Source organism: Mus caroli, chromosome 6 (genome assembly GCF_900094665.2).
Source record: "Mus caroli chromosome 6, CAROLI_EIJ_v1.1, whole genome shotgun sequence".
Lineage (NCBI taxonomy): Eukaryota > Metazoa > Chordata > Mammalia > Rodentia > Muridae > Mus > Mus caroli.
In genome coordinates, this window is record NC_034575.1 from 96,746,979 (window position 1) to 96,770,135 (window position 23,157).

At 39.9% G+C, this 23,157-nt stretch overlaps 1 protein-coding gene across 2 annotated transcripts in view; it reads left to right on the forward strand.

Moving 5' to 3' along the window:
* The window catches only part of Ppp4r2 (protein phosphatase 4 regulatory subunit 2), a 37,493-nt gene that overhangs the window by 3,267 nt on the left and 11,069 nt on the right, over nucleotides 1-23,157 (forward strand). For both annotated transcript variants that reach the window (XM_021165494.2, XM_021165495.2), the window contains exon 3: nucleotides 15,800-15,970. In XM_021165494.2, coding sequence (XP_021021153.1) covers nucleotides 15,800-15,970 — 171 coding nt within the window. The remainder of the gene's footprint in view (nucleotides 1-15,799; nucleotides 15,971-23,157) is intronic.

Genomic DNA, 23,157 nt, shown 5'->3' on the forward strand with positions numbered 1-23,157 from the left:
AAAAAAAAAAAAAAATGGAATTCTTGCAGGACATGGTGGTGAACTCATCCCAGTAGAAGATTAAAGGCACAGACAGGTAGATTTTTACCAGTTCAGGTACAGCCTGGTCTACAAAATTCTGTGACAGCTAAGGCTACATTCTGAGACCATGTCTTAGGTGGGGTTAAGGGAACCCTCTCCCGGAGTGGAGAGATGGCTCAGTGGCTGAGATCTGACTGCTCTTTCAAAGGACCCAGGTTTGATTATTGGCAGGCACTTGTAGGCTCACAAGTCTCTGGAACTCTAGTTCCAGGGGATCTTTTCTGGCCTTCAAGGGCATAGAACACACATATGGTTCACATTTATACATGCAAGCAAACACCCAAAGTGAATGCAAGTCACTAGTTTTACTTATAGAAAAGCCTAAAAATGACTAGGTACCATTTTTCAAACGGAGTCCCTAAGTGAGTTCCTAGAGTATCATTGCTGTATTGCCTTTCTTTCTCTTGAGCTGTTAACTAGACTGAGCTATTTCTGTGTCGTCAAAAGAAAAACATTTATTTATTTATTTATTTTTTGACAAAAGATTATCTTAGCTTTGACTATTCACACCTTTGTTCCCAGCACTTTTGGGAAGGCAGAGGCAGGCAGATCTCTTGAGTTCAAGGCCAGCTTGGTCTACAGAGTGAGTTTCAGGACAGCCAGGGCAGTGCAGAGAAACCCTGTCTGGGGTATAGGAGAGGGGTATCTTACCAGTCAGGTCTATACACATTGCCTTATCTGTTTGATTAGTACAGTGCCTATAGTTGATGTGCTCTGATCTAGAAATTCAGCTCTCTGCTCACTACATTGTTTGGCTAGTGTATATTTAGATGTTTGTATTAAAATGAGTGGTGTTTTTATATTCTTTATTACACTTAGTGGAGCTTGAACAATATTTTATTTTCCAAACTACCTGTAGCCTGTCTCTGCTTGCTTTTTTACTAGTTGGGGGTGAAAGAAACCTGGGTCTTGTATATGTTAGCCCAGTGCTCAGCCATTGAGTTACAATGCAGAACCAGATAGGGATTACTTTGTTTAACTGGTTCTGGAGATGATATTCATCACTGGGCAATATCCCCAGTCCAGTACTGTGAGGCTTTTTTTTTTTTTTTTGTCCACAACAAATTCCCTGGTTCTGGAGATGAATGAGTGGCTCAGTATCTCTCACAATTACTACATGAATCTATTTTACAGGAGAAAAGATGGAAATGATGCTAGTGTTACTTCCATAAAACAGGAATGTTAATTTTTTTAAGGTTTATTTAATTTATTTTTGTTTTTTCAAGATGGGTTCACTGTGTAGTCCTGGTTGTCTTGGAAAACACTCTATAGACCAGGCTGGCCTGAAACTCACATAGATCCCCCTGCCTCTGCTTGCCGAGTACTGGGATTAAAATGTGTGCCTGGGTGTTTTCCCTGAATATATGTCTGCACTGTGTGAATGCTGTGCCTGCCAGGATCAGAAGGGAACGTCTGGAGTTTCAGGGGATTTTCAGGTGCCTATGGGTATTTGGAAATGAATTCAGGTACCCTTAACTGATGAAGCATCTCTCTAGCCCCGAGAAAGTTATTTTATTTTTTAACAAATGCTCCCACTTCATAGTGCTTTCCCTCTACCTGTTTACAGGCAGGTTCATGTGTAGCCATAGTGGTCTCTTTATGTGGAGTTGGTATCTGGACATGAGCTTTGTTAATGCCACATTTAGGAGCTTAGTGAGCACAAATGGCCCCTTCAGATCTTCTCTTCACTCAGTGGTGGAGTGGCCAAGAGTATTTCATTTGTAACTGTGGCTCTCAAGTCAGGCTGCCATGGCTCTGGTGATACCTGCTGGACCTTTTGTGTGTGTGTGTGTGTCTTTGTAGTGAAACTGATGTTCGTGGGGGGGGGGGCGAGAGCCAATGGAGGGAAGAGGGGGGCAGGGAGGGAGGGAGGGAGGGAGGGAGGATTCTTAGTTCAGAGCCTTGACCTCTACCACTGTTCTCTTGTTTCGTTTTGTACAGGTAGGTCCCAGAGGTGCACAATTTGTTGGGCTTTTTATTTTGCTGTCTAGTCTGCCTGACAGGGTTTTGAGAGACAAAGCTGACAATGACATTCTTTTTGATTTCTCTTCTCTTCTCTTCTCTTCTCTTCTCTTCTCTTCTCTTCTCTTTCTTTCTTTTTTTTTTTTTTTTTTAAAGGTAAACTTAAATCCTTGCTAGACCAGTGTTGTGTGACAAAACTTTTCCTGGGGAACAATATACTCACCCCCATAGGGATCTCACAACAGACCAAAACTACGGATACCACCAAAGTCCCACTTGGTGAACCAGTGAGTTTTCTTGGGGTTACTTAGGAACAGAATGACTCAAAGACAGCTGCATTATTACCACAGTCCACCCCAGCGTGGGTGACAGCTCACAAAATCTGATAAACCTGAAGCACACTGCACAGCCTGCAGGCAGCACAACAGCTTGGAGTGTCCTTTCCTTTCCTTTCCTTTTCCTTTTCCTTTTCCTTTTCCTTTCCTTTCCTTTCCTTTCCTTTCCTTTCCTTTGCTCTAAACACTTCGCATCAGCTTCTGGTTCTTCCAGCTTCTTCCTGGTCTCTTCTTTGAAGCTCAGCTTCTCTGAGAATCTTCTGTGAAGCTCAGCTTCTCTTCCCTGAGAGGAATTCATTCTCAGCTTTATTGTTTACTCTGTCTGGGAGTGCCCTAGTGAATCTGGTCAGCTTCAGGGACTTCTTGCTTTGTTTACCTCTGCTTAAAGGGCTTGCCTGCGGGATGGAATGTTTTTTGATCACGGAGGAAGCTGTTACATAGCAGCCAGTTAAAATAAGGCAAGTACCTCAAACAATATGGAAATAATATGCAAAAACTTAGACCACTACTTGGTGCTAAATAAATAATAGCTGTGATACAGTTTGCAGTGGTGGCTGTGATGGGAATTGGAGGTGGTCTAGCAATTGTCCAAGTTAGCCTGGAACTTGCTTTGTAGTGTAGGTTGGCTCCAGCTGGCAGTCCTGTCTGACCCTCCTTATGTTTATATATTTGATGCTTCAGGAAGGATATAAAGTTAGGTAACTTAGAAGTAGTTACTAGTCACTAGGAAGAGCTGCATTATTGCAGTGTGAGGCTTTGATACATTTTGAGGTAGGGAATATTTTGTTTGTAGTACTTTTAACTTAGTAATCATGTAATGCTGGAGCATATTGATTTTTTTTTTAGTCTTAATTTTTTTTTGTTTTTTTTGTTTTTTTCGAGACAGGGTTTCTCTGTGTAGCCCTGGCTGTCCTGGAACTCACTCTGTAGACCAGGCTGACCTTGAACTCAGATCCGCCTGCCTCTGCCTCCCAAGTGCTGGGATTAAAGGTGTGCGCCACCACACCTGGCTATATCACACTTTTAAGTGTGGAATTCAGAGGACACCTTGCAAGAATCAGTTATAATACTTTTACCATGTGGCCCCAGAATCAAACTCAGGTCATCAGATTGTGTTCCATCTTACTAGCCTCAGTTTTTGTTGTGTTTCTTTTTTATGAAAGAAACTATAGATTAAAGGCATATGCCTGGCTCATACAGGAACTTCTGCTTTGGGTTGTTAACTGTCTCTTACCAAACCTCAAGAAAGACAGATTTCATGAACATGTTTTGTATAAGCCATCAAATATTTCCTCTGCATATCCTGCCTTAGTCTTTGTGACTGTTTTCTGTGATATATTCTGTTTAAAATGGGGCTAGGCTTACAATCATATGTACAGATGAAAAGCAATGCAAGGCTCATTCCTTGATGCACTGCGTGTGCTGTGTTCACTTGTATAACATCTTCTCTCTCCTCTTCAGCAGTCTTATTTAAACCCACCAGTAGAATTATTATTTGAGATTGTCATTGTTTACCTAAATTGACTTCATATTCCTACACATCTCTTCTTCCTTCGTGGTACATATAGCACATGGCCTGATGGCTGAGCCCTGTGGATAGGATAGGTGTTTGGGCAGGAATTGGAAGGTTGTGTGTGGTGATGCTTGAACACTATTTGGCAGTAAAATAGGTGACCCACGTGCTCTTAACATCTTTATTTTGTCATTTCTAGTAACTTCAAAGCCTGAACAAATTGTGTAAATACAGTTTTTGCAGAGGCATAAATTTGATATGACATTGATGATTAGACCGAGATACATGCTATTTTACTTTGTAATACATAAACCTAGTTTTTTTTCTTATATGAAGAAGACATACATTGTGGAAGCATTTGAAATATGAGGGATATGAGAGGTTTCACTGATACTGGTGTAGGTTTTGCTCTGTTGTGTCTATAAAAAGAAGGTAAGGTGGCTTCCTTTCAACCATTATCACATTGTCTCTTAAGCTTTGCATGGTAAAGGGAATTTGTTTTTACAGTTTTTTTTTTTTTTTTAAATTATGGTTGTATTTTAGGGATCTTTCCACAGTGATTAGCAGTTATTTCTGAGATTACCACATTTTCTACCAGTTCTGGGCATGGAGTCTGGTCTAACTTTTTAGGGGTTTTACAAAAACAGCATTTCTTGATAAAACAATCTTGAATGTGGGTACACTTTTGAACATTTTTCTCTTTAGAGACAGTATCTTGTAGCTCAAACTGGCTTTGAACTTTGTGTATATGCAAGGATGGCCTTGAACTCCTGATTGATTTTCCTGCTTCCACCTTTGTAATGTTAGGATTAGAGGTTTGTGCTACTGTGCCTGGACTATATTTGAAGGTATTGACTGAGTCCGTGAGTAGGTACTGTTGATGACTCCATGATAGTTCACGGTGCTGTTGTCTTGGATTTTGGTATTTTTTGGTCTTTCCTCCTGTTAGTTTGGTAGGCTCATAATTTCCTTGTTGCTTGACTTTCTTGTATTTTCTGTGGTCTGTGGTCTTCCTGTCTCACTCACTCTGGATATGATTGAAATCACTGGCACAGCCCAAGTGCGGCAACTTTAAAAACATTGTTAATGGTTCTGGAGAGATGGTTCAGTGGTTAAGATCATTTATTCTTGAAGAGGTCTTGTGTTCAATTCCTAGTACCCACACCCCTCAAAAGTCATCTGTGTAACTAGTTCCCGGGGAGCTTACGTCTTCTCACCTCCATGGGCACTGCATTGTGTGCACGTGGTACATAATGCAGACTAAGCATTCATACTGATAAAATAAATCTTTTTTAAAACTTAAAAAAATGTATCTTGACAATATTTTAGGGTTTCCTTTTTTCTCCCTGAGGCAAGGTCTCTCTGTGTAGTCTTGACTGTCTTGGTACTTTCTCTATAGACTACTAGACTAGACTCTAAACCTATAGAGATCTGCCTGCCTCTGCCTCCTGAGTTCTGGGATTAAAGGCACTTGTTGGGAGTTGATACTATTTGCAAACATCGGAGATTGCACTTAACAAACATAGGTGGTGGAGGTCAGTCAGTAAGCCTCCTGGTGTCTGAGTCTGCAGCTGGCACCATACAGTTCGCTGTTACATAGTCAACTTTAACTAGACTAGCTTTAGCTAGAGACATTCTCTAGCAATAAAATGTATGTAGGCCAGTGAGTCACATGTTCTTACCAAGAATTATACACCATAGTAACTATATGCATTACTGTTCTAAGCTATATGGTGCAGTGAGTTCTTGGGAAACTAATATGGACTATAGTGTGTTGCAGTCCATTATTTTGATGGCATGGCGGTGGCACCACACTAGGCAATAGGAATTTTTTATTTTCATTGTATTCTCTTATTCTGTTGATGACCAAACCATAGACCGTAGTATATGACTGAATATTTTAAATACAGATTTTTTTCTAAAGATTTATTTATTATATGTAAGTACACTGTAGCTGTCTTCAGACACACCAGAAAAAGGGCATCAGATCTCATTATGGATGGTTGCGAGTTACCATGTGGTTGTGGAATTTGAACGCAGGACCTTCGGAAGAGCAGTCAGTGCTCTTAATCACTGAGCCATCTCACAGCCCTATATACAGAATTTTTAGTGGTTGTATTTCTTCATAGAAACTTCCATGATTCACGTGTTGTAGTTTGTTTTTACTCATGGCTCTGTAACTGAGTTGGCAGAGCCTGACTTGTTCCCCAGCAGTCCTTGCACCTGTTAGGCTTATGAGAGGCTGGCCTAGAACCTGTTACACTTTTGCTGCTGTCTCTCCATTGTTGTGATTATAGGCCTGCCACCACCACACCAAGCTGGGATCATGCTTTTGTATCATTGGTCCTTTAAAATGAAGACTTAACTATTTTAGCTTGAGCTGATGTAACAACATAGAGGCTGCATGGATTAATAAGCAGGTCTTTTTTCCCAGTTTCTTAGACTGAAATCTGAGGTCCTGTGGTGGTGGAACTTTGTTGTCTGCCTTGTCAGTATTTAATAACACTTCAGAAAATGTCAGCTTCTCATGTCTCTAGGCTCTAACCTAATCATGAAGGTCCCATGCAGATGTCCTTAACTAGCCATCTCGTCAAGTCAGCGCATTGAAGTTTAAAGGCTTCAAATTGTGACTATTGTAAGATCTCATAATTGAGTTGATACTTGTCACAAATTTGTGCAGTGACTGAACCTCAGGTTTACTGATTAAATAGGAGTGTGGGTGCGTTGTTGAAGATGACTTCCTTGCAAGTGTATATTGAGTTGCAGAAACATTTTAGCTGTCCCTTCCACTGTCTTTAAAAGAGCTATGAGAAGGGGCTTGAATTTGTTGAGTATAATCTGTGTGGCTACTTAGGTACTCAACAGCCTGTACATGTGAAATGCTTTGTAGCCCTTGATTCTCCTACCCCCCCCCCCCCCCCATCCCTGGCTCTCAAGCAACTGGATGTGGATGTGTAACACTGGGCCTGACTGAAAATGTAGTTCTTTAAGAGAAATGTTTTGCATAATTTTTAAGAGAAGTGTTTCACATAGTTTATTAGATGAGTCTAGGACCAGTTGGGACCAGAATGAAGTCAACAAATGACTACTGATTTGCTTTGCATTTCTACTTTAAAGAAATGGCATGCATGCCAATAGTACAGCATGTATGTAGGGAGGTGTGTGTGTCTGTGTTGTGTATGGTGTATGTAGGTCAGAACACAACTTCAGATGTCAGATGTCTTCAGTTTTCTCCATCCTCAAGCACTGTGAAGACCAGGTTGGTTGGTACCTTAGGGGACTTGGGAGATAGATGCTCGGTGAGTCAGTATCATCTTGTCTGCATTAGCCTAGCATTCTAAAAGTATACACACAACAGGGGAAAATGTAAAATCGAAATTAACTTTAAGCCGGGCAGTGTGATACCCGCCTTTAATCCCAGCACTTGGGAGGCAGAGGCAGGTGGATTTCTGAGTTCAAGTCATCCTGGTCTACAGAATGTGTTCCAGGACAGCTAGGGTCACACAGAGAAACCCTGTCTCGAACGCCCCCGCCTCCCCTCCCCCCCCCCAAAAAAAAAGAAATTATCTTTAACATTTGTGAACTTTTTCTTTTGTTTGTGTGTGTGTGGTTTGTTTGTTTGTTTGTTTTTTGGTTTTCGAAACAGGGTTTCTCTGTATAGCCCTGGCTGTCCTGGAACTCACTTTGTAGACCAGTATGGCCTCGAACTCAGAAATCCTCCTGCCTTTGCCTCCCAAGTGCTGGGATTAAAGGCGTGAAATATTTATTTTATAATTTGGACATAATTATAACAACTCAACAATGGCTTGTCTTAGTTAGGGTTTCCATTGCTGTGAAGAATCACCATGACCATGGCCACTCTTATAAAAGAAAGCATTTTATTAGGCTGTTTGTCGTTTAGGGATCTTCAAAATATGTGTGCTGTTTCAGGTTAATAGGGTTTATGGGAAAAATCTTAATTTGTGACAAATTGAAGATTGTACAGAGTGCTATATATTAAAGCTCAGATTCTCTGAATGCTAAGGTGAACCTTTAAGTTAGGTAATCTGCTAGGGTGGATGTTTAAATGGCTCATTTGGGAGTGTTTACAAAGAGCTTGAGTTAATGTACTAGTCCCACAACATTTTTAGTATTAAACTATAAGATAAAATTTTAAATTGTGATGGGAAAGTCAGAAGAGACCCTCCACCTGCCATTTCTGGTTGAAACAGAAGCATTCTAAATGTTATCCTAAAAGAGTATATGGGTTTTTAGACAGTACCATAATAAGTTTAAAGACTTTTATTTTGATTGACTTAAATCCAAAAGGAAATAAAAGAGGAAAAAGATATATATTTTTTTTTTTTGCAAGGATGTTGAGTTAGCAACGAATCAGGCTTTGGGTAGGAGGATAAGGCACCTGTGGGCTACGAAGCCATTGTAGTTGGTAGAGCTGTTTCTTGGGGTGCTGCCATAAGGCTGACTGTGCTTCAACTGGTTTCTCTTTCAGTTTCCTTTCTGTTCCACCTTTCAGAGGCAGAATATAACTGTGGCACAGGCATGGTAGTACATACCTGTAAGGCATAGAGACTAGGGCATTTCTGTGAGTTCAAGGCCAGCCTGAGCTATAAGGTGAGTTATAAGCCAGTTTTTTTTTTCTTTATATGTTTCAAAGGTATAAATAGATTTTTTTGACAGGAAGATATGATGGGGGAAAGGAGTCAGTAGTGAATTAGGGATTTCATCACAGGGAGAAGAAAATTCTGGCAGGAACTATTGATGGGAAACATCAGTTTGGTGTTGGACATTTTTAGCAAAATGGAAGAAGTACGTGGTTGAATGGATGAGTCTCAGAAATAAGGTCTAATTGACATACCTAGGTATAAAAACTGTGCTGGGTGAAACCATTATCTGTTCATAAAGAAGAGGTAGGCTGTGCTCCTGAATGCTGCAGCATTGAACATTTGAAAATGAGGAAGAATGGTAACCTGTCCGAATGCTCCTTGTAGAACAGGGAAGTTGAGGTGTTTGAATAACTACTGAGGCCTGGAGAGATGCTCTTCCAGAGATCCTTAATTCAATTCCTAGCAACCACATGGTGGCTCACACCCATCTACAATGGGACCTGATGCCCTCTTCTGGTGTGTCTGAAGACATCTACAGTGTACTTATATAAATGCAACCTTAAAAAAAATAACCACTAGATATAGCAACATGGAGGTTGCTGATGATCCTGATAGGGACAAATTAGATTTAGTGATAGAGCTGTAAGCCTGACTGGGAGATTCACTGTAGGAATTTTACTGGAGAAGACAATGAAGAAATGAGGTGGAAACTAGGAAAGGACAGTAAAGGAAAAAAATGAAGATGGGAGAAATAGGTAGGTGGGGTGATTGACCAGTGAAGTATTATGTACGTATGTGATAAGAGGGGGAGAATGCTCACTCTTGTGCATAGGTGAGCATATAGATTGTTCATCAGGAGGTATGCAAGAGAAAGCTGGGTATTTCTTCCCTAATGCTTCAGTTTTAAAAAAGAAACAGGAAGTGAGGCCATCAAATTGGACAGTAAGGGAGTTGTTGGTGAAGCACTGAAGAGTGAAAATAAGGGTGAGTGCACTAGAAATCCTGGTGGAGTCAGACTTGGGAATGTGAAGTACATAAATGTCTTTCCCTCATCAAGTACTATAAAAGGAAATCTCACTAGAGTTGGACAAAGCTAAGTGATATATGTTTGTTTGTTTGTTTGTTTCCCGGGACAGGGTTTCTCTGTATAGCCCTGGCTGTCCTGGAACTCACTCTGTAGACCAGGCTGGCCTCGAACTCAGAAATCCGCCTGCCTCTGCCTCCCAAGTGCTTGGATTAAAGGCATGGGCCACCACCGCCTGGCCTTTTGGTTTTTTTGTTTTGTTTTTGTTTTTGTTTTTGTTTTTGTTTTTGTTTTTTTGAGACAGGGTTTCTCTGTGTAGCCCTGGCTGTCCTGGAACTCACTCTAGACCAGTCTGGCCCTGAATTCAGAAATCCACCTGCCTAAGCCCCCGAGTGCTGGCATGTACCACCACGTCTGGCTAAGTGATAACGTTTTTTTTTTTTGGTTGTTACTTTCTATACTGATTTGCCATTTGACATATTGTCTTTATCTTTAAATAAAGAAATATAAATGAGTTGGGAATCATTACTGAGAATTTTCTTCTCCTTAACAAAAGGGAATGCTTAAAGTGCCTCTGAAGGTATTTCTAGGGCAGAGACTCTTGAAGTTACCTACTATGTGATAGTATGTTAAGAGTTCAACAAAAGGCTATTTTGCTGGGTGGGAGTGGCACACACCTTTAATTGCAGCACTTGGGAGGCAGAGACTATCTGATCTCTTTGAGTTCAAGGTCAGCCTGGTCTAGAGTGAGTTCCATAAACAGCCAGGACTACACAGAGAAACCCTGTCTTGAAAAACAAACTATAAAACAGTCTCTAACTGATCCATTTTACTATTATTAATGTCATCTCAAAATGTTCCCCCCATCCCCAAGTTCCTATATTTCTTTCAACTTTATTACTTTTAAAGATTTATGTGTATGAGTTTTAGCCTACATGTATGTATATATACCTGCACCACGTGCATACCTGGTGCTCCTAGAGGTCAAAAGAGACCATCAAATCTCCTGGAATTGGATTTACAAATGGTTGTCAACCACAGTGTGAGTGGAGCAAACCTAATCCCACCCCTCCACGAGAGCAGCAAATGTCAGTAGTCTGACAGCTGAAGAGGGGAGCACACGTCTCCTTAAAGCAGTGGTTTCAGCCTTCCAGATCCTTGACTAGACTTCCTCATGTGGTAACACTCAGACATGAAGTTACTCTCATTGGTACTTCATGACTGTAATCTTGCTACTGTTATGAATTGTAATGTAAATATTTTAGGCAATCCCTATGAAAGGTTCATTTGACACCCTTTCCACCAAGCGTTATGACCCACCGGTTGAGAAACACTGCATTAAAGTATAGTCATTCCTGTTAGATTATCCTACATTCTTTTAACACATTAATCTTGAGGTGAAACATGCCTCTGTCTGATAAAATATAAAAAGAATTTAAGTAGGAGCCATGGTTGACCACTTTTAGTCAGTGTCATATGTACAAGCTGCTCTGCATCATTCCTTGGCTTTTGTGACCTTTGGAACGGCTGGTCCAAGCAGGCCCATTATACATGCTTGAGACAAGACTGCCTTGCTAGGATTATAGTCAGGGACCTCCATGCCTAGCAATGAAGACGCATTTTTAAAGTTAAATTATGTGATGGACATAATGTGTAGTGGTGCTCATGTAGGAATCAGAGGATAACTTGCAGGGGCTTATTTCTTCTGCCTTGTAGGTCCAGGGATTGAACTCCGGTCATCAGGCTTGGCAGCAAGCTCCTTCACCTGTTACATACCTTGCTGAACCAGAGAGAGCCATTCTTGATTGTTTATTCCAAATTGATTGCCTATAGGTTTTAAATTCCATGTCATAGGAATCTTTATCTTACAACTGAGATGACAATTTTTATAATGGAGGTGCTCTTAATAATTTCATTTTTCTAGGCACTATGACATCCTTGTTCACTTGATTTTATTGAGCAAGTGAATTCTGGACAGTAAACTGACTAATTCTGCTTTCAGTGTTTAAAGATGCATAAAGTTAAAAATCATCATCTCTGGATTTTGAAGGTGTCTTCTTCCTGTTACTCTTATGACAGTGCCTTTTATACGTCTCTGGTATGTTTAATCAATGAAATATTGTAGTGCTTTTTGTAGGGTTTCAAGATTATGCACATTATATTGTGCTTTGATGTATATATGTCTTGTCAACTCTTAGTGTGGCTGCTTTCACTTACCCTTAAACTCTTTGAATGTGAAAACTGATAGTCATCCTTTGCCTTCAAGGTTTTTTTTTGGGGGGGGGGGTTCGAGACAGGGTTTCTCTGTGTAGCCCTGGCTGTTCCTGAACTCACTTTGTAGACCAGGCTGGCCTCGAACTCAGAAATCCACCTGCCTCTGCCTCCCAAGTGCTGGGATTAAAGGTGTGCGCCACCACGGCCGGCTTCAAGGTTTTGTTATAGGAGCCCCGTTGATGACAAATTCTGGATACTCAAGTTCCTTAATATTTATTATGTTCAACCTACACATACCTTTCATGTGCTGCTTGTCTTGGTGACCTCTGTGCTGTGATAAAATATCCTCATAAAAGCAACTTAAAGGAGAAGGAATTTAGTGTCATAGTGACCCCTTTGACCCCTTGTGATGCAAGGGCGCCACAGGAAGATGAAGGTGGATGTTATTAAAAGTCACAGTGCTAGAGTATTTTAAATGAACCATCTACACTTTAGAATTTGTCTTTTCACCTATATGTTATTTTATGTCTCACTGTGAGATTTCATTTGGTGGTTCTGGGTTTCCTAGTTTTATTTTTCGATGTAGTCCTCAGCAGAAGGGATTAAGGATTGCACTGGTTCTTAACTGGTGGCAGTTCATTTAGCAGTGTCTAGAGGAACAGTTGTTACTTCTGACTGGTGTTCCTGGCACAAGTGACTAGTGTTTGGCCATGCTGCAGAAAACTAAAATTCATAAGGCAGCTTGCCATGACATAGGATTCTGTGGCCCACCATTCCAACATTACTGAGTATGAGAAATTCCCTTTATTTACTTTTTTTTTCTTCTTGTACTGGCTTTACTTAAGTCTTTGACCTTTTCGATTTTTTTTTTTTTTCCTATGCTCATCTTTTTAAGGGCCAGCCTATAGTTAGGACTCTTTCCTAATGGCTTTGTGCCATAGTTCTAAATCACTTGATCTTTTTGTGGCTTCTGTGTATTAGCACTAAAATCTCTGTTGTCAAGTTTCTATTTAACATCTAAAGTCTTTTGAAATAAATTAATTTTGCTAATTGTGGATCTTCCTCTTTGATGTCTTCAGGAAATTTTATGTTGAGATATGCTAATCTGGAACTGGGTTCCAGTGATCTTCTAGCCTCCGCCTCTTGAATAGCTGAGATCACAATCTGTGACACCACTTTGGGACCTTTTAACTGCTCTCAACCTTGTTGTGGTTATTAAAATGAAAAGGGAGGGGTGGGTTATCTTATGTAGCCCCCCCCCTTGAATTCCTGATCTTCTGTCTCCATTTCCCAACTGTTGGGGTTATAGTCTTACATCACCATGCCCAATTTATGCAGGGATCAAGCCCTGGCCATCTACCACATATCCAGCCCTAGATTTAAAAACAAAACAAGGGCTGGTGAGATGGCTCAGTGGGTAAGAGCACCCGACTGCTCTTCTGAAGGTCCAGAGTTCAAATCCCAGCAACCACATGGTGGCTCACAACCATCCGTAACGAGATCTGACTCCCTCTTCTGGTGTGTCTGAAGTCAGCTACAGTGTACTTACATATAATAAATACATACATACATACATACATACATACAAAAGAAAACAAACCTGAGTTTCTGATTGTACTGTTAGTGCAATTTACTGTTCATCTGGATTGCTGTTAGGTTGTCATCAGTTCCATTCATCATTGCTTTCAATGGCATTATTAGTACATCGTCAGAACAGTAGATACCTGACTCCTGATTCAAGCCTTGTTCTCTTGAATCACTTACTTACAGAAGTATAGATGAAGGGAATACACTACTCTCCTAGTTTACAGGGCAGCTAGACAATTGTATGTATGTATGTAGCAATTTTATGTATGTCTGTCATAGCGCATTATTATACTGTTTTTTATAATTGTGAACTTGTATGAAATTACTGTCTGCACAAGAAAATAGGTGATATCCCTAACTTTTGTGTCTCCTAAAACTTAGACTGTATGTTCAGGTATTCACCTTCAATTTTTTTTCTTACACTAATGGTAAGGTGTGAGGATAAAAAAGTCTGGTACTATTCCTAGGGAGACGTGAATGAACCTCGTCATGCTTAATTAGGAAACAATGTCAGACCAAAGTAAAGGATACTACTACCAAAGCTCAGCTTGGTGAGCACTGGCTCAGTTTACATATACTGGTTGGTAGTCTGCTGCTGTGAAGAGACACCATGCCTGTGGCAACTCCTATAAAGGAAACTGTTTAGGGCTTGCTTATACTTTAGGCAGTAGTTCTCAACCTTTCTAGTGCTGTGACCCTTTAATACAGTTTCTCATGTTATACTGATTCCCAACAGTAAAAATTATTTTTCTTTCTGCTTCATAACTGTAATTTTGCTCCTGTTAGGAGTTGTAATGTAAACATCTGTTTCTGATGGTCTTAGGTGACCCGACCCTTGTGAAAGGATGTGTAGTCCCCTAGGGTTCTCAACTCACAAGTTGAGAAACACTGGTTTAGAAGTTTATCCATTATTAGCATGGTGGCAGCAGGCAGACAGTGCTGGAGAAGGAACTGAAAGTTGTATGTCATCATCCACAGGCAGCAAGGAAGAGACAGACACTGGGCCTGGTGGGAGCTTTTGAAACTCCAAAGTCCATCCCCATACCGTGTTGACTTAGTTCTTCCAACAAGGCTGCACCTACTCCAGCAAGGCCACACTTGTTCCCTGTCAAGTAGCACCACTCCCTAATGACCAAGTATTCAAACATGCTAACCTTCACACTGATGTATTTAAAGTATGGAGGAAGGGCTACTTAGAAGAGCAGAAATGCTCCCAGGCAGCTTTATCACCAAAAGCTTATCCTAGGATGGGTGGCTGGTAACCCACGGAACTGGAAATAAGGAATGTACCATGCTGCTTGTAGTTAGCACAGTCAGAGCATGTGTCTTCCAGGCAGTATGGCCTTGGAGAGAGACAGTGCTAGAGAGATGGCTTAGTAAGAGCTCTTGCTATTCTTACAGAGGACCTGAGTTTTGATTTCCAACACTTATATGACAACTTACAACAACTGTCTGCAAAACTTCAGTTTCAGGAAATCTGACACACTCTTGTAGCCTCCTTGGGCACCAGGGACCCAGGAGGTTCACAAGCAAACATTCACACCGAACACCCATATATATTAAAAATGTATTCTTACTGCTTATATGAGCTTGGGATAAGCAGGTGTAGTGAGTTGGCCAGTGTCTGGTACTTGTGAAACAGCTGAGTTGTTTACTGTCTGGGTCTCAAGGGGCATCCCTTAACAACTTCCTGAGTCTTACCAACTTCCTTCAAAGATGGAGCATTTTATTTTGGAGGAAATTACCACACAACAATGATTAGAGATGAAAAATGCATAATTACCCCATGCATGTGTGCATGTTTGTGTGTATGTGGATGATGTTGCAATTGATTTTTCTACCTTATTTGTTGAATAGAGCCAGTGTCTCTTGTTGAACCCAAAGCTTGCTGATGAAACTTGTCAGGCTAGTGAGCTGGCTTCAGGGACCCTGTCTTTACCTTCTAAGTACTGGAATTATAATAGGCAGCTACCATACCTACCTGGTACCTGGTTCTGGGAATCCAGACTCTTGTCCTCGTGCTTGAGTCCTGGGTGCCTTAAACACGGAGCCATCTTCCTAGCTTAGGCAGTTGTGTACTTTATTTATTACTGTCTGACAGGCTGGGACCAGCACCCTGAATACCTCAGATGACAAGTGACTGAAAGTGTCGGGGGTGGGGTGACGGTAAAGTTGTTTTGGCTTATTTTGGGTTGTTTGTATTGTTTGAGTGAAAAATCTCACTGTATGGCACCTGATTGGCTTGGAACTTAAATTGTAGACTAAACTGCCCATAAACTCAGAGATCCCCCTGCCTCAGTCTACCAAGTGCTGGGATTACAGGTGTACGCCACCAAACCTGGCATATTCTGTACTTTTAGTGGTAAGAGACTTTCCTAGTCCATATAAGCATTATAGCATGGAAATTATGAACACCTTTATAATGTCTGTCTGTGTTTATGTTCAGTGTAAGTATGTTTTGTGACTTTTTGTCTTCTAGGATTCAGTGGTCCCAATTTAAAGGCTATTTCATTTTCAAACTGGAGAAAGTGATGGACGATTTCAGAACTTCAGCTCCTGAACCAAGAGGTCCTCCCAATCCTAATGTTGAATATATTCCCTTTGATGAAATGAAGGAAAGAATACTGAAAATTGTCACTGGATTTAATGGGTATGCACATAATAATAGTAGTAATAATTAATTTTAACAAAGATTTTTTTCTTAAGTTTTACTATATCTGATTGATAATTGACTTTTCTTTAGTGATTGTCAAATATTGGTTCAAAAGTATTTTAAATGTTTACAATCTTGAAAAAAACTTAAACTGTTCTTATGAGTTTTGAGGGTGTTCAGACTTTAAATATGCATGATAGCAGTGATATTCCTTTATCAAAATATATTTTAATATTTCCTTTGTTTATTTGGTATTACATCTTGATATTTGGTGAAGGCTTATTTATACGTAAGAAGTTTGTTTATTTTAGAGTTTATGTGTCCTCCTTTCTTCCAGTAACTAAACACCTTTTTAACCTTTTGTAAAACATTGAAAACACCAGGAACATTAAATGAGTGTGATACTTTAAAAACTAAAAACATTGCTATACTTTATTGGTCGTCGTGTTTATATTTTCTGAGGGGAAGATGATGCGTTTGTGAAGTTGAATTGCTGAATGTATTTCATTTGGCACTAGCAGTTTGAAGCATGTTGTAACAGTATGAAATATGGTGAATTGGTTTATGTTAATATAGTTCCTGTTTACTGGGAGGTTTTATGTGAAGAAGTTTTAATTCTATGTTTTTATGCCAGACATAGCCTGATTCTTTGGGGGGCTGGCGTTTGGAACAGAGTCTTACTAGGTAGCCCTGGCTGGCCTTGGGAGTTCAGAGATCCGGTTGCCTATTTATTTATTGTTGGTGGGATTTAAGGTGTGCCGCCATTCTCAGCTGCTTATTCCCATTTTAAGTTTAGGGATTTGCCTACAATATCAGAAGGTTATGCTTTGATATTGGGTCTATTAATAAAACTGCTTTTTCCAGGAGATGCCACGCTTGGTTGGTGTTTAGTTTCATCAGGTTAGTTTTCCCTCGGGTTCTGGAATGGGAAGGACTTCTCTTGACCATGTACCTGTGGTTATTTAACCATATGCCTGCTCATTATGAGTTAGTTGGAACTTTAAAAAAATCACATACCAGGAAGAAGCCATATGTTATGTTTGTTATATGTTGCATAAGATTTATTTTAGAACTGGGTGTATGCAGAATAAACAGACTTCCTTTGTAAAATATTTGTGTTTATGCATGTGTGTATACGTTAAAATGAATTGCTTTGTGAATATTGAGCTAATTTATAAATTAATAAAAGCAAATATTCTTAATTGTATTAAAGTTAGACTAGATAACAGATTAGCAGGTTATTAGATAGAGCTAAAATATAATTTTTTAACCTGTTAAAACATGTATTTATGCTGGGCAGTGGTGGCACATACCTTTAATCCTAGCACTTGGGAGGCAGACGCAGGCAGATTTCTGAGTTCGAAGCCAGAGTGAGTTCCAGGACAGCCAGGACTACACAGAGAAACCCCGTGGCGAAAAACCAAAAACCAAAACAAAAAAAACCCAAACCACGTATTCATCTACTTGAGATGATTTGAGCAGTCATTAAGTGCATAAGCACACTTAAGCATAATTGCTCTTAAGGTGTTTTTCATCTTTGAGCCATAAGTATTTTAGTTCTGGTTTTCAGAATGACTGTTTTTGAATTATTTACTCTAATTAGGCAGGATCTAAGTTTTAACTAGTGATACGAATTTCTACCTGCCTTTTTGGTCTATAATTACATATTTACGTTGAAACATGATAACCTTTTGTTCTTAAGTTCTGAATGTAGAGTTTGATTAAAAAAAATGCATACCCTTTTGCTTTCCATCCAGTTTATTTTCTTTCTTTGTTTTTAACTAATACTGTGTTTGTGATGTCTGTGTAGTTTCTGTCAGAATGTCATCTTCAATTGCTTACTAGCTCTGGATGGAGTTCATTGCTTGGCTAGTGACCGAGCGAGCTCCAGGGATCCACTTGCCTCTGCTTACCAGCATTTGGGATACAAATTTGTGTTACCCACCACCTAAGTGTGCTGGCTACCCAAATTCAGGTCCTCAGGTTGAGGGACAGCAAATATTTTACCCACTGAGTCATTCCCCAGGCTCATTCATCAGCTGGGATTCTTATTTCTAGTATATGTTAATCATGTTTTAATAGGTTGTCTTTGATAAAAGTGATATATCTTTAAATCCTCAAATACCAGAAATACATACAGAGATGTATTGAAATCATGGTGTATGCTGGTTATATATTCATTTTTCAAAAGATGTGATACCTCAGTGAACAGTAAGTACATGTATGGCCCATGTGGTGGCTCATCACACATGTCATCCCAGCACTGAGAAGTCTGGGATGATTTAAGACCCAAATGCTGGGATTGGAGAGATGGCTCAGTGGTTAAGAGCACTGACTGCTCTTCCAAAGGAGTCCCAATTCCCAGCAACCACATGGTGGCTCACAACCATCTGTAATAGGGATCCAGTGCACTCTTCTGGTGTGTCTGAAGATAGCAACAGTGCACCCACATACATGAAGTAAATAAATCTTTATTTAAAAAAAAAAAATCTTAGAAAGAAAGTGAACTTCTAGAGGGCCGTAGTTGGGTTCCCAGCACCCATATCAGGCTTTTCAATAAACACCTGCAGCCAGGCTGTGGTAGTCCACGCCTCTAATCCAGCACACGGGAGGCAGAGGCAGGCAGATCTCACAAGTTGGAGATGACCCTGGCCTGTAGAGTTCCAGCACAGACTGCAGAGAGAGAAAACCCGTGTGTGTGTGTGTAAGGGGATGGGGGCGACACAACCACCTGCAAAACAGCTCTGCTCCAGAGGATTGGATGCTTGCTTTTGGCTTACATGTGCCCTTGTGTGTATGCACACGTATATACAAACTGTCGCTTTTTAAAAACCAAAAAGGAAAGAATATGTAAACGGCTCAGAATATGCCTTTTTCTCTCTAGAGATAGGGTTTTTTTGTTTTTGTTTTTAAAGTGATGCAGGAGAGCAGTACTGTGAACCATGCTTGTTTTGTAGTATGTTTTTACAGAACATCTTTTGCTGGTTTGTTGTTCTAGGTAAGAACATATCACAAACAAGCACAAAGCATAGCACAAACCTTTGTGTGTGTGCTCCTGATGCCTCAGATTGAAATCAAGCTTATTGCAAGTTCTAGGCCAGCACTTTACCACTGAGCTACCTCTTAGCCCTATCACAAAATGTCCGTGTATACCTCTGTGTAGTAACTGAAGTTACTTACTGTAGTTTTGTGTATTCTGTGAATGCTTTTCAGAGTTTTGTGTGTATCTTCTGTCTACATTTTTTTTCTTTCTTTTCTTTTTTTTCTTTCTTTCTTTCTTTCTTTCTTTTTTTTTTTTTTGAAACAGGGTTTCTCTGTATAGCCTTGGCTGTCCTGGAACACAACTTTGTAGACCAGGCTGGCCTCGAACTCAAGAAATTTGCCTGCCTCTGCCTCCCGAGTGCTGGGATTAAAGGCGTTCCCCACCACGCCCGGCTTCTGTCTACATTTGAGGTGCCAGTTTATACTTTTGTAAAATAAAATGAAGTTTTTAATTTAATTGCTATTTTTTTCTTTTGTGGGTGGGTATTTTGTTAGCATGTATGTTTGTGTACCATATTCATGGTGCCCTTGGAAGCCAGAATTCTGCATTAGATCCCTAGGACTGGAGTTAGGAGTAGCCACGTGGGTGCTGGTCCTCTGCAAAGCAGCCATTGATCTTAACTGCTGAGCCACCTCTCCAGCCTTGTTCTGTTTGTTTCATTGTATTGCTGCTGTGCTTTTAGTTTTATTTAAATGCTTCATAGAATCTTAACACATACCTTTATTTTCTAAACTACTTTTGTAAATTTTGAGTAATTTTTGCTCTTTGAATTGTAAGTTGTTTACATCCTTGATCTTTTTTTTTCTTTTATTGAAAGTAGATTTTTTTTTCATACAATATATCTGATTATGGCTTCCCATCTCTGTCCATACCGTTTCCCTTTGGTCTCTCCTGAGAAAACAAACAGGCATCTAAGGAATAATAAAGTAAAATAAGATAAAATAAAAAAAAATAAATTAATTGGAATAGGACAAAGCAAACAGAAGATAAAACATAATGAACACATTCACATACAGGAATCTCATGAAAACAAAAAACTGTAAATCATAATTTTATATATGCGTTAAGGACCTCTAAAATTAAAAAGAAGGCCCTGACACAACATTACGAACAACTTCTCAAGATGCCATTGGGTTCATTTTGTGTTGACCTGCTGCTGGGAAGGGGGGGCCAATCCTTGCTTTGTTCACCCAGTGAGGCTCCCCTGGAGACAACTAACTTTCACTTGTAAGTGCCTATCAATTGCAAATAATATTTTGGTTAGGGGTCAGAGTTTTTGTCCAGTTCTTCTCTCCCACATGACGTTCCCACATGCAGACTCTGTACCTGCGTCTATCGTCTCTGTAAATGTTTGTATGTGCAACATTCCTTCATTCTGTGTTTATGAGGCCTTGTTTCCTTGGTGTTTTCCATCTCCTCTAGCTCTTAGCACTCTTTCTGTCTCCTCCTCTTCAGAGTTCTCTGATCCCTGAGGGGAGGGATTCAATAAAAACATTCCCCTTTAGGGCTAAGTGTTCCAAAGTCTAATTACTCTGCATGTTGTCTGACCAAGGGACTCTGTATTTGTTCTTACCTGTTGGAGGAGGAAGCTTCTCTGAGGATGGCTGAGTGTATGTGGCACTACTGATTTATGAGGATAGTAGACTATCATTGGGAGTAGTTTTATTTCTATGTTCTTTTAGCAGAACAGTAGTATTTGGTTTTCCCTTAGATACCTGGACTGTCTTAAGACAGTCTCAGGTTCGTGGCCATCCAGACACTGTCAGGTGTGGGTTCCATGGGTTCCATGGCATGGAGTGGGCCTTAAATCCAGTCAGGTATTGGTTGGTTACTCCAAAGGCTTTATGCCACTAATGTACAAGTATATCTTGAGAGTAGGTCGCCATTAACATTGTAAATGTTCATGCAGGTAAATGTTTTAGGTAGTAGTATCAGCTTGTCCCTCTGTTAGGTGAGTGGAGTGGGTGGTATCTTCAGCAATAGGGTTTTCTATCAGTTTTATGGAAAACAACCAATAACCTAGGTTCTTTGGGGGTGTCAGTGGGCTCCTTTGGCCAGCAACTTGATTAGATATAACCTATCCTTAGAACTGGGGGTTTTATTTGGTGACAAGCTGTCTAACTAGGGCTTTGTCTCTCCCATTATTTGGTGATTTCATTTAGATTTCTTACGTACATGTATATATTTCAAGAATCTTCTACTTTATGGGTTTTTATACCTCTCAAGTGGCACTTAGTTTTTGTTCCTTTTTGTATTTCCTACCTTACCCTCTTTCCCCTCTTCCTGTTTTATCCTTATTTTAGTAAATGTTGTGTATGTAATTTTTTTGCTCTTTGAATTTCAAGTTGTCCACTGACTTTCCCCTTTTTAAAATTAGAATAATATTTATTTATTTTTAAGTGCCTAAACTGTTAGCTTCTAAGGATAACTGACTTCCTTAAGCAAGGCCATAGAAGACCATAGATATAGATTGGTAGGTTCTCAGGTGGACCGTGAGAACCTGGGTAGTGGTTTTATATGCAGTTAATAGCACCAGTGAATCCATTCATTAAAATGTGCTTACTTTTTCTCTTCCTTTTTCATGGCATAATTAGTTGAGAATTGGTATAACTTAGTACTCCTTCCTTCTTATCCTATCCCCTCACCTTGCCTTGTGATTATGGTCTTGGTATGATAATCAAATAAAATTCTTAAGATTAGAAAGTAGGATTTAAAAATGTAAATGAGGAAAATATCTAATAAAAATTTTTAAAAAGTAGGATTTATACAAATCTCGTTAATTTTTGATACACATTTGATAGAGGTAAACAATTTTGAGCACTGTAAGCACTCGGAGATGATTAACTTAGTTTAAAAATAAAAGCTGTGACATACTGAAGATTGATTTTGGGATATGGGCTGGCACAAACATTAATGTACTTGCAACCTCGGCTTTTTGCCAGGACTGCTAAGCCTTAGTATAGGAAGAACATGCTTCTTCAAATATGGAAATGTTATTGACTGTGATTCTAAACTGTATGAGAGAATACAATTAGGAATCTATTCAGCTTTTAAGACAGTGGCATGTATGGAGTGAGATTGTGAGTGAATGTGTTTGACATGACAGGGACATCAGTAAGTATTGACAGTATGTGCAGAAAGAATCCGCAGTAGCTTTCCTCTTCTGGATATTTACGGCCTGAAGACAGCTCTTCAAAAGACGGTTTTACTGAGGTTAAATTGCCGCCTTATTCCACTGTACATACTAATAAGCATACTGCACTTCCAGGATGCTACAGCTCTTCTCTGTCAGTGTGTCTTTATTCATTCCCTCACTGCTCCCAGTTAGGGTTGTGGGACTTTGCAAAGATTTGGCAGCATCTTACTATTGTCTTACTGTGTGTCTCTGGCTGGTCTGGAACTCGAAGAGCCATCTGCTTTGTTTGCTTCTGAGAGCTTTTTTGTTGTTGTTGGTGGTGGTGTTTTTTGTTTTTTGAGACAGGGTTTCTCTGTGTAGCCCTGGCTGTCCAGGAACTCACTCACTTTGTTGATCAGGCTGGCTTCGAACTCAGAAATCTGCCTGTCTCTGCCTCCCAAGTGCTGGGATCAAAGGTGTGCGACACCACTGCCCCCTGAGAGCTTTTAATGTGCCCTGCCACACCCAGCTTCTTTCTGTTTAGTTTTTGATACTAGGTTTCATGAATAGTTTGAAGACTAAGTAGAAAAGAAAAGCATACTAAAGCTACATGCTACGCATAAAAGTGAATGGCTCTTTGGGCCTTTTTTCCCTCAAAGAATTTACATAATCACTACATTTATATGATTTCCACCCCTTCCTTTCCTCCTCTGGTCCTCACTCTCAAATTAATGACCTTTTAAAGTGTGTGTTGTGTGTGTGCGTGTGCATGTACGTGTGTGTACGTACATACTCGCTCACACATGCATACCGCATACTGAGTTGATTTAGTGTTGCTCATATATATATATGTGTTTTGGGATTGGATAATTTATCAGGGCTCTCATTCCTGGAGAAGACTGATTTTCTCTTTTAGTATCCCTTTATTTTTATTGCCTATAACTTTTTAGTGTGTGTGTGTGTGTGTGTGTGTGTGTGTGTGTGTGTATACCTGAGTATAGGTTTGTGCATGCAGGAATACTTTAA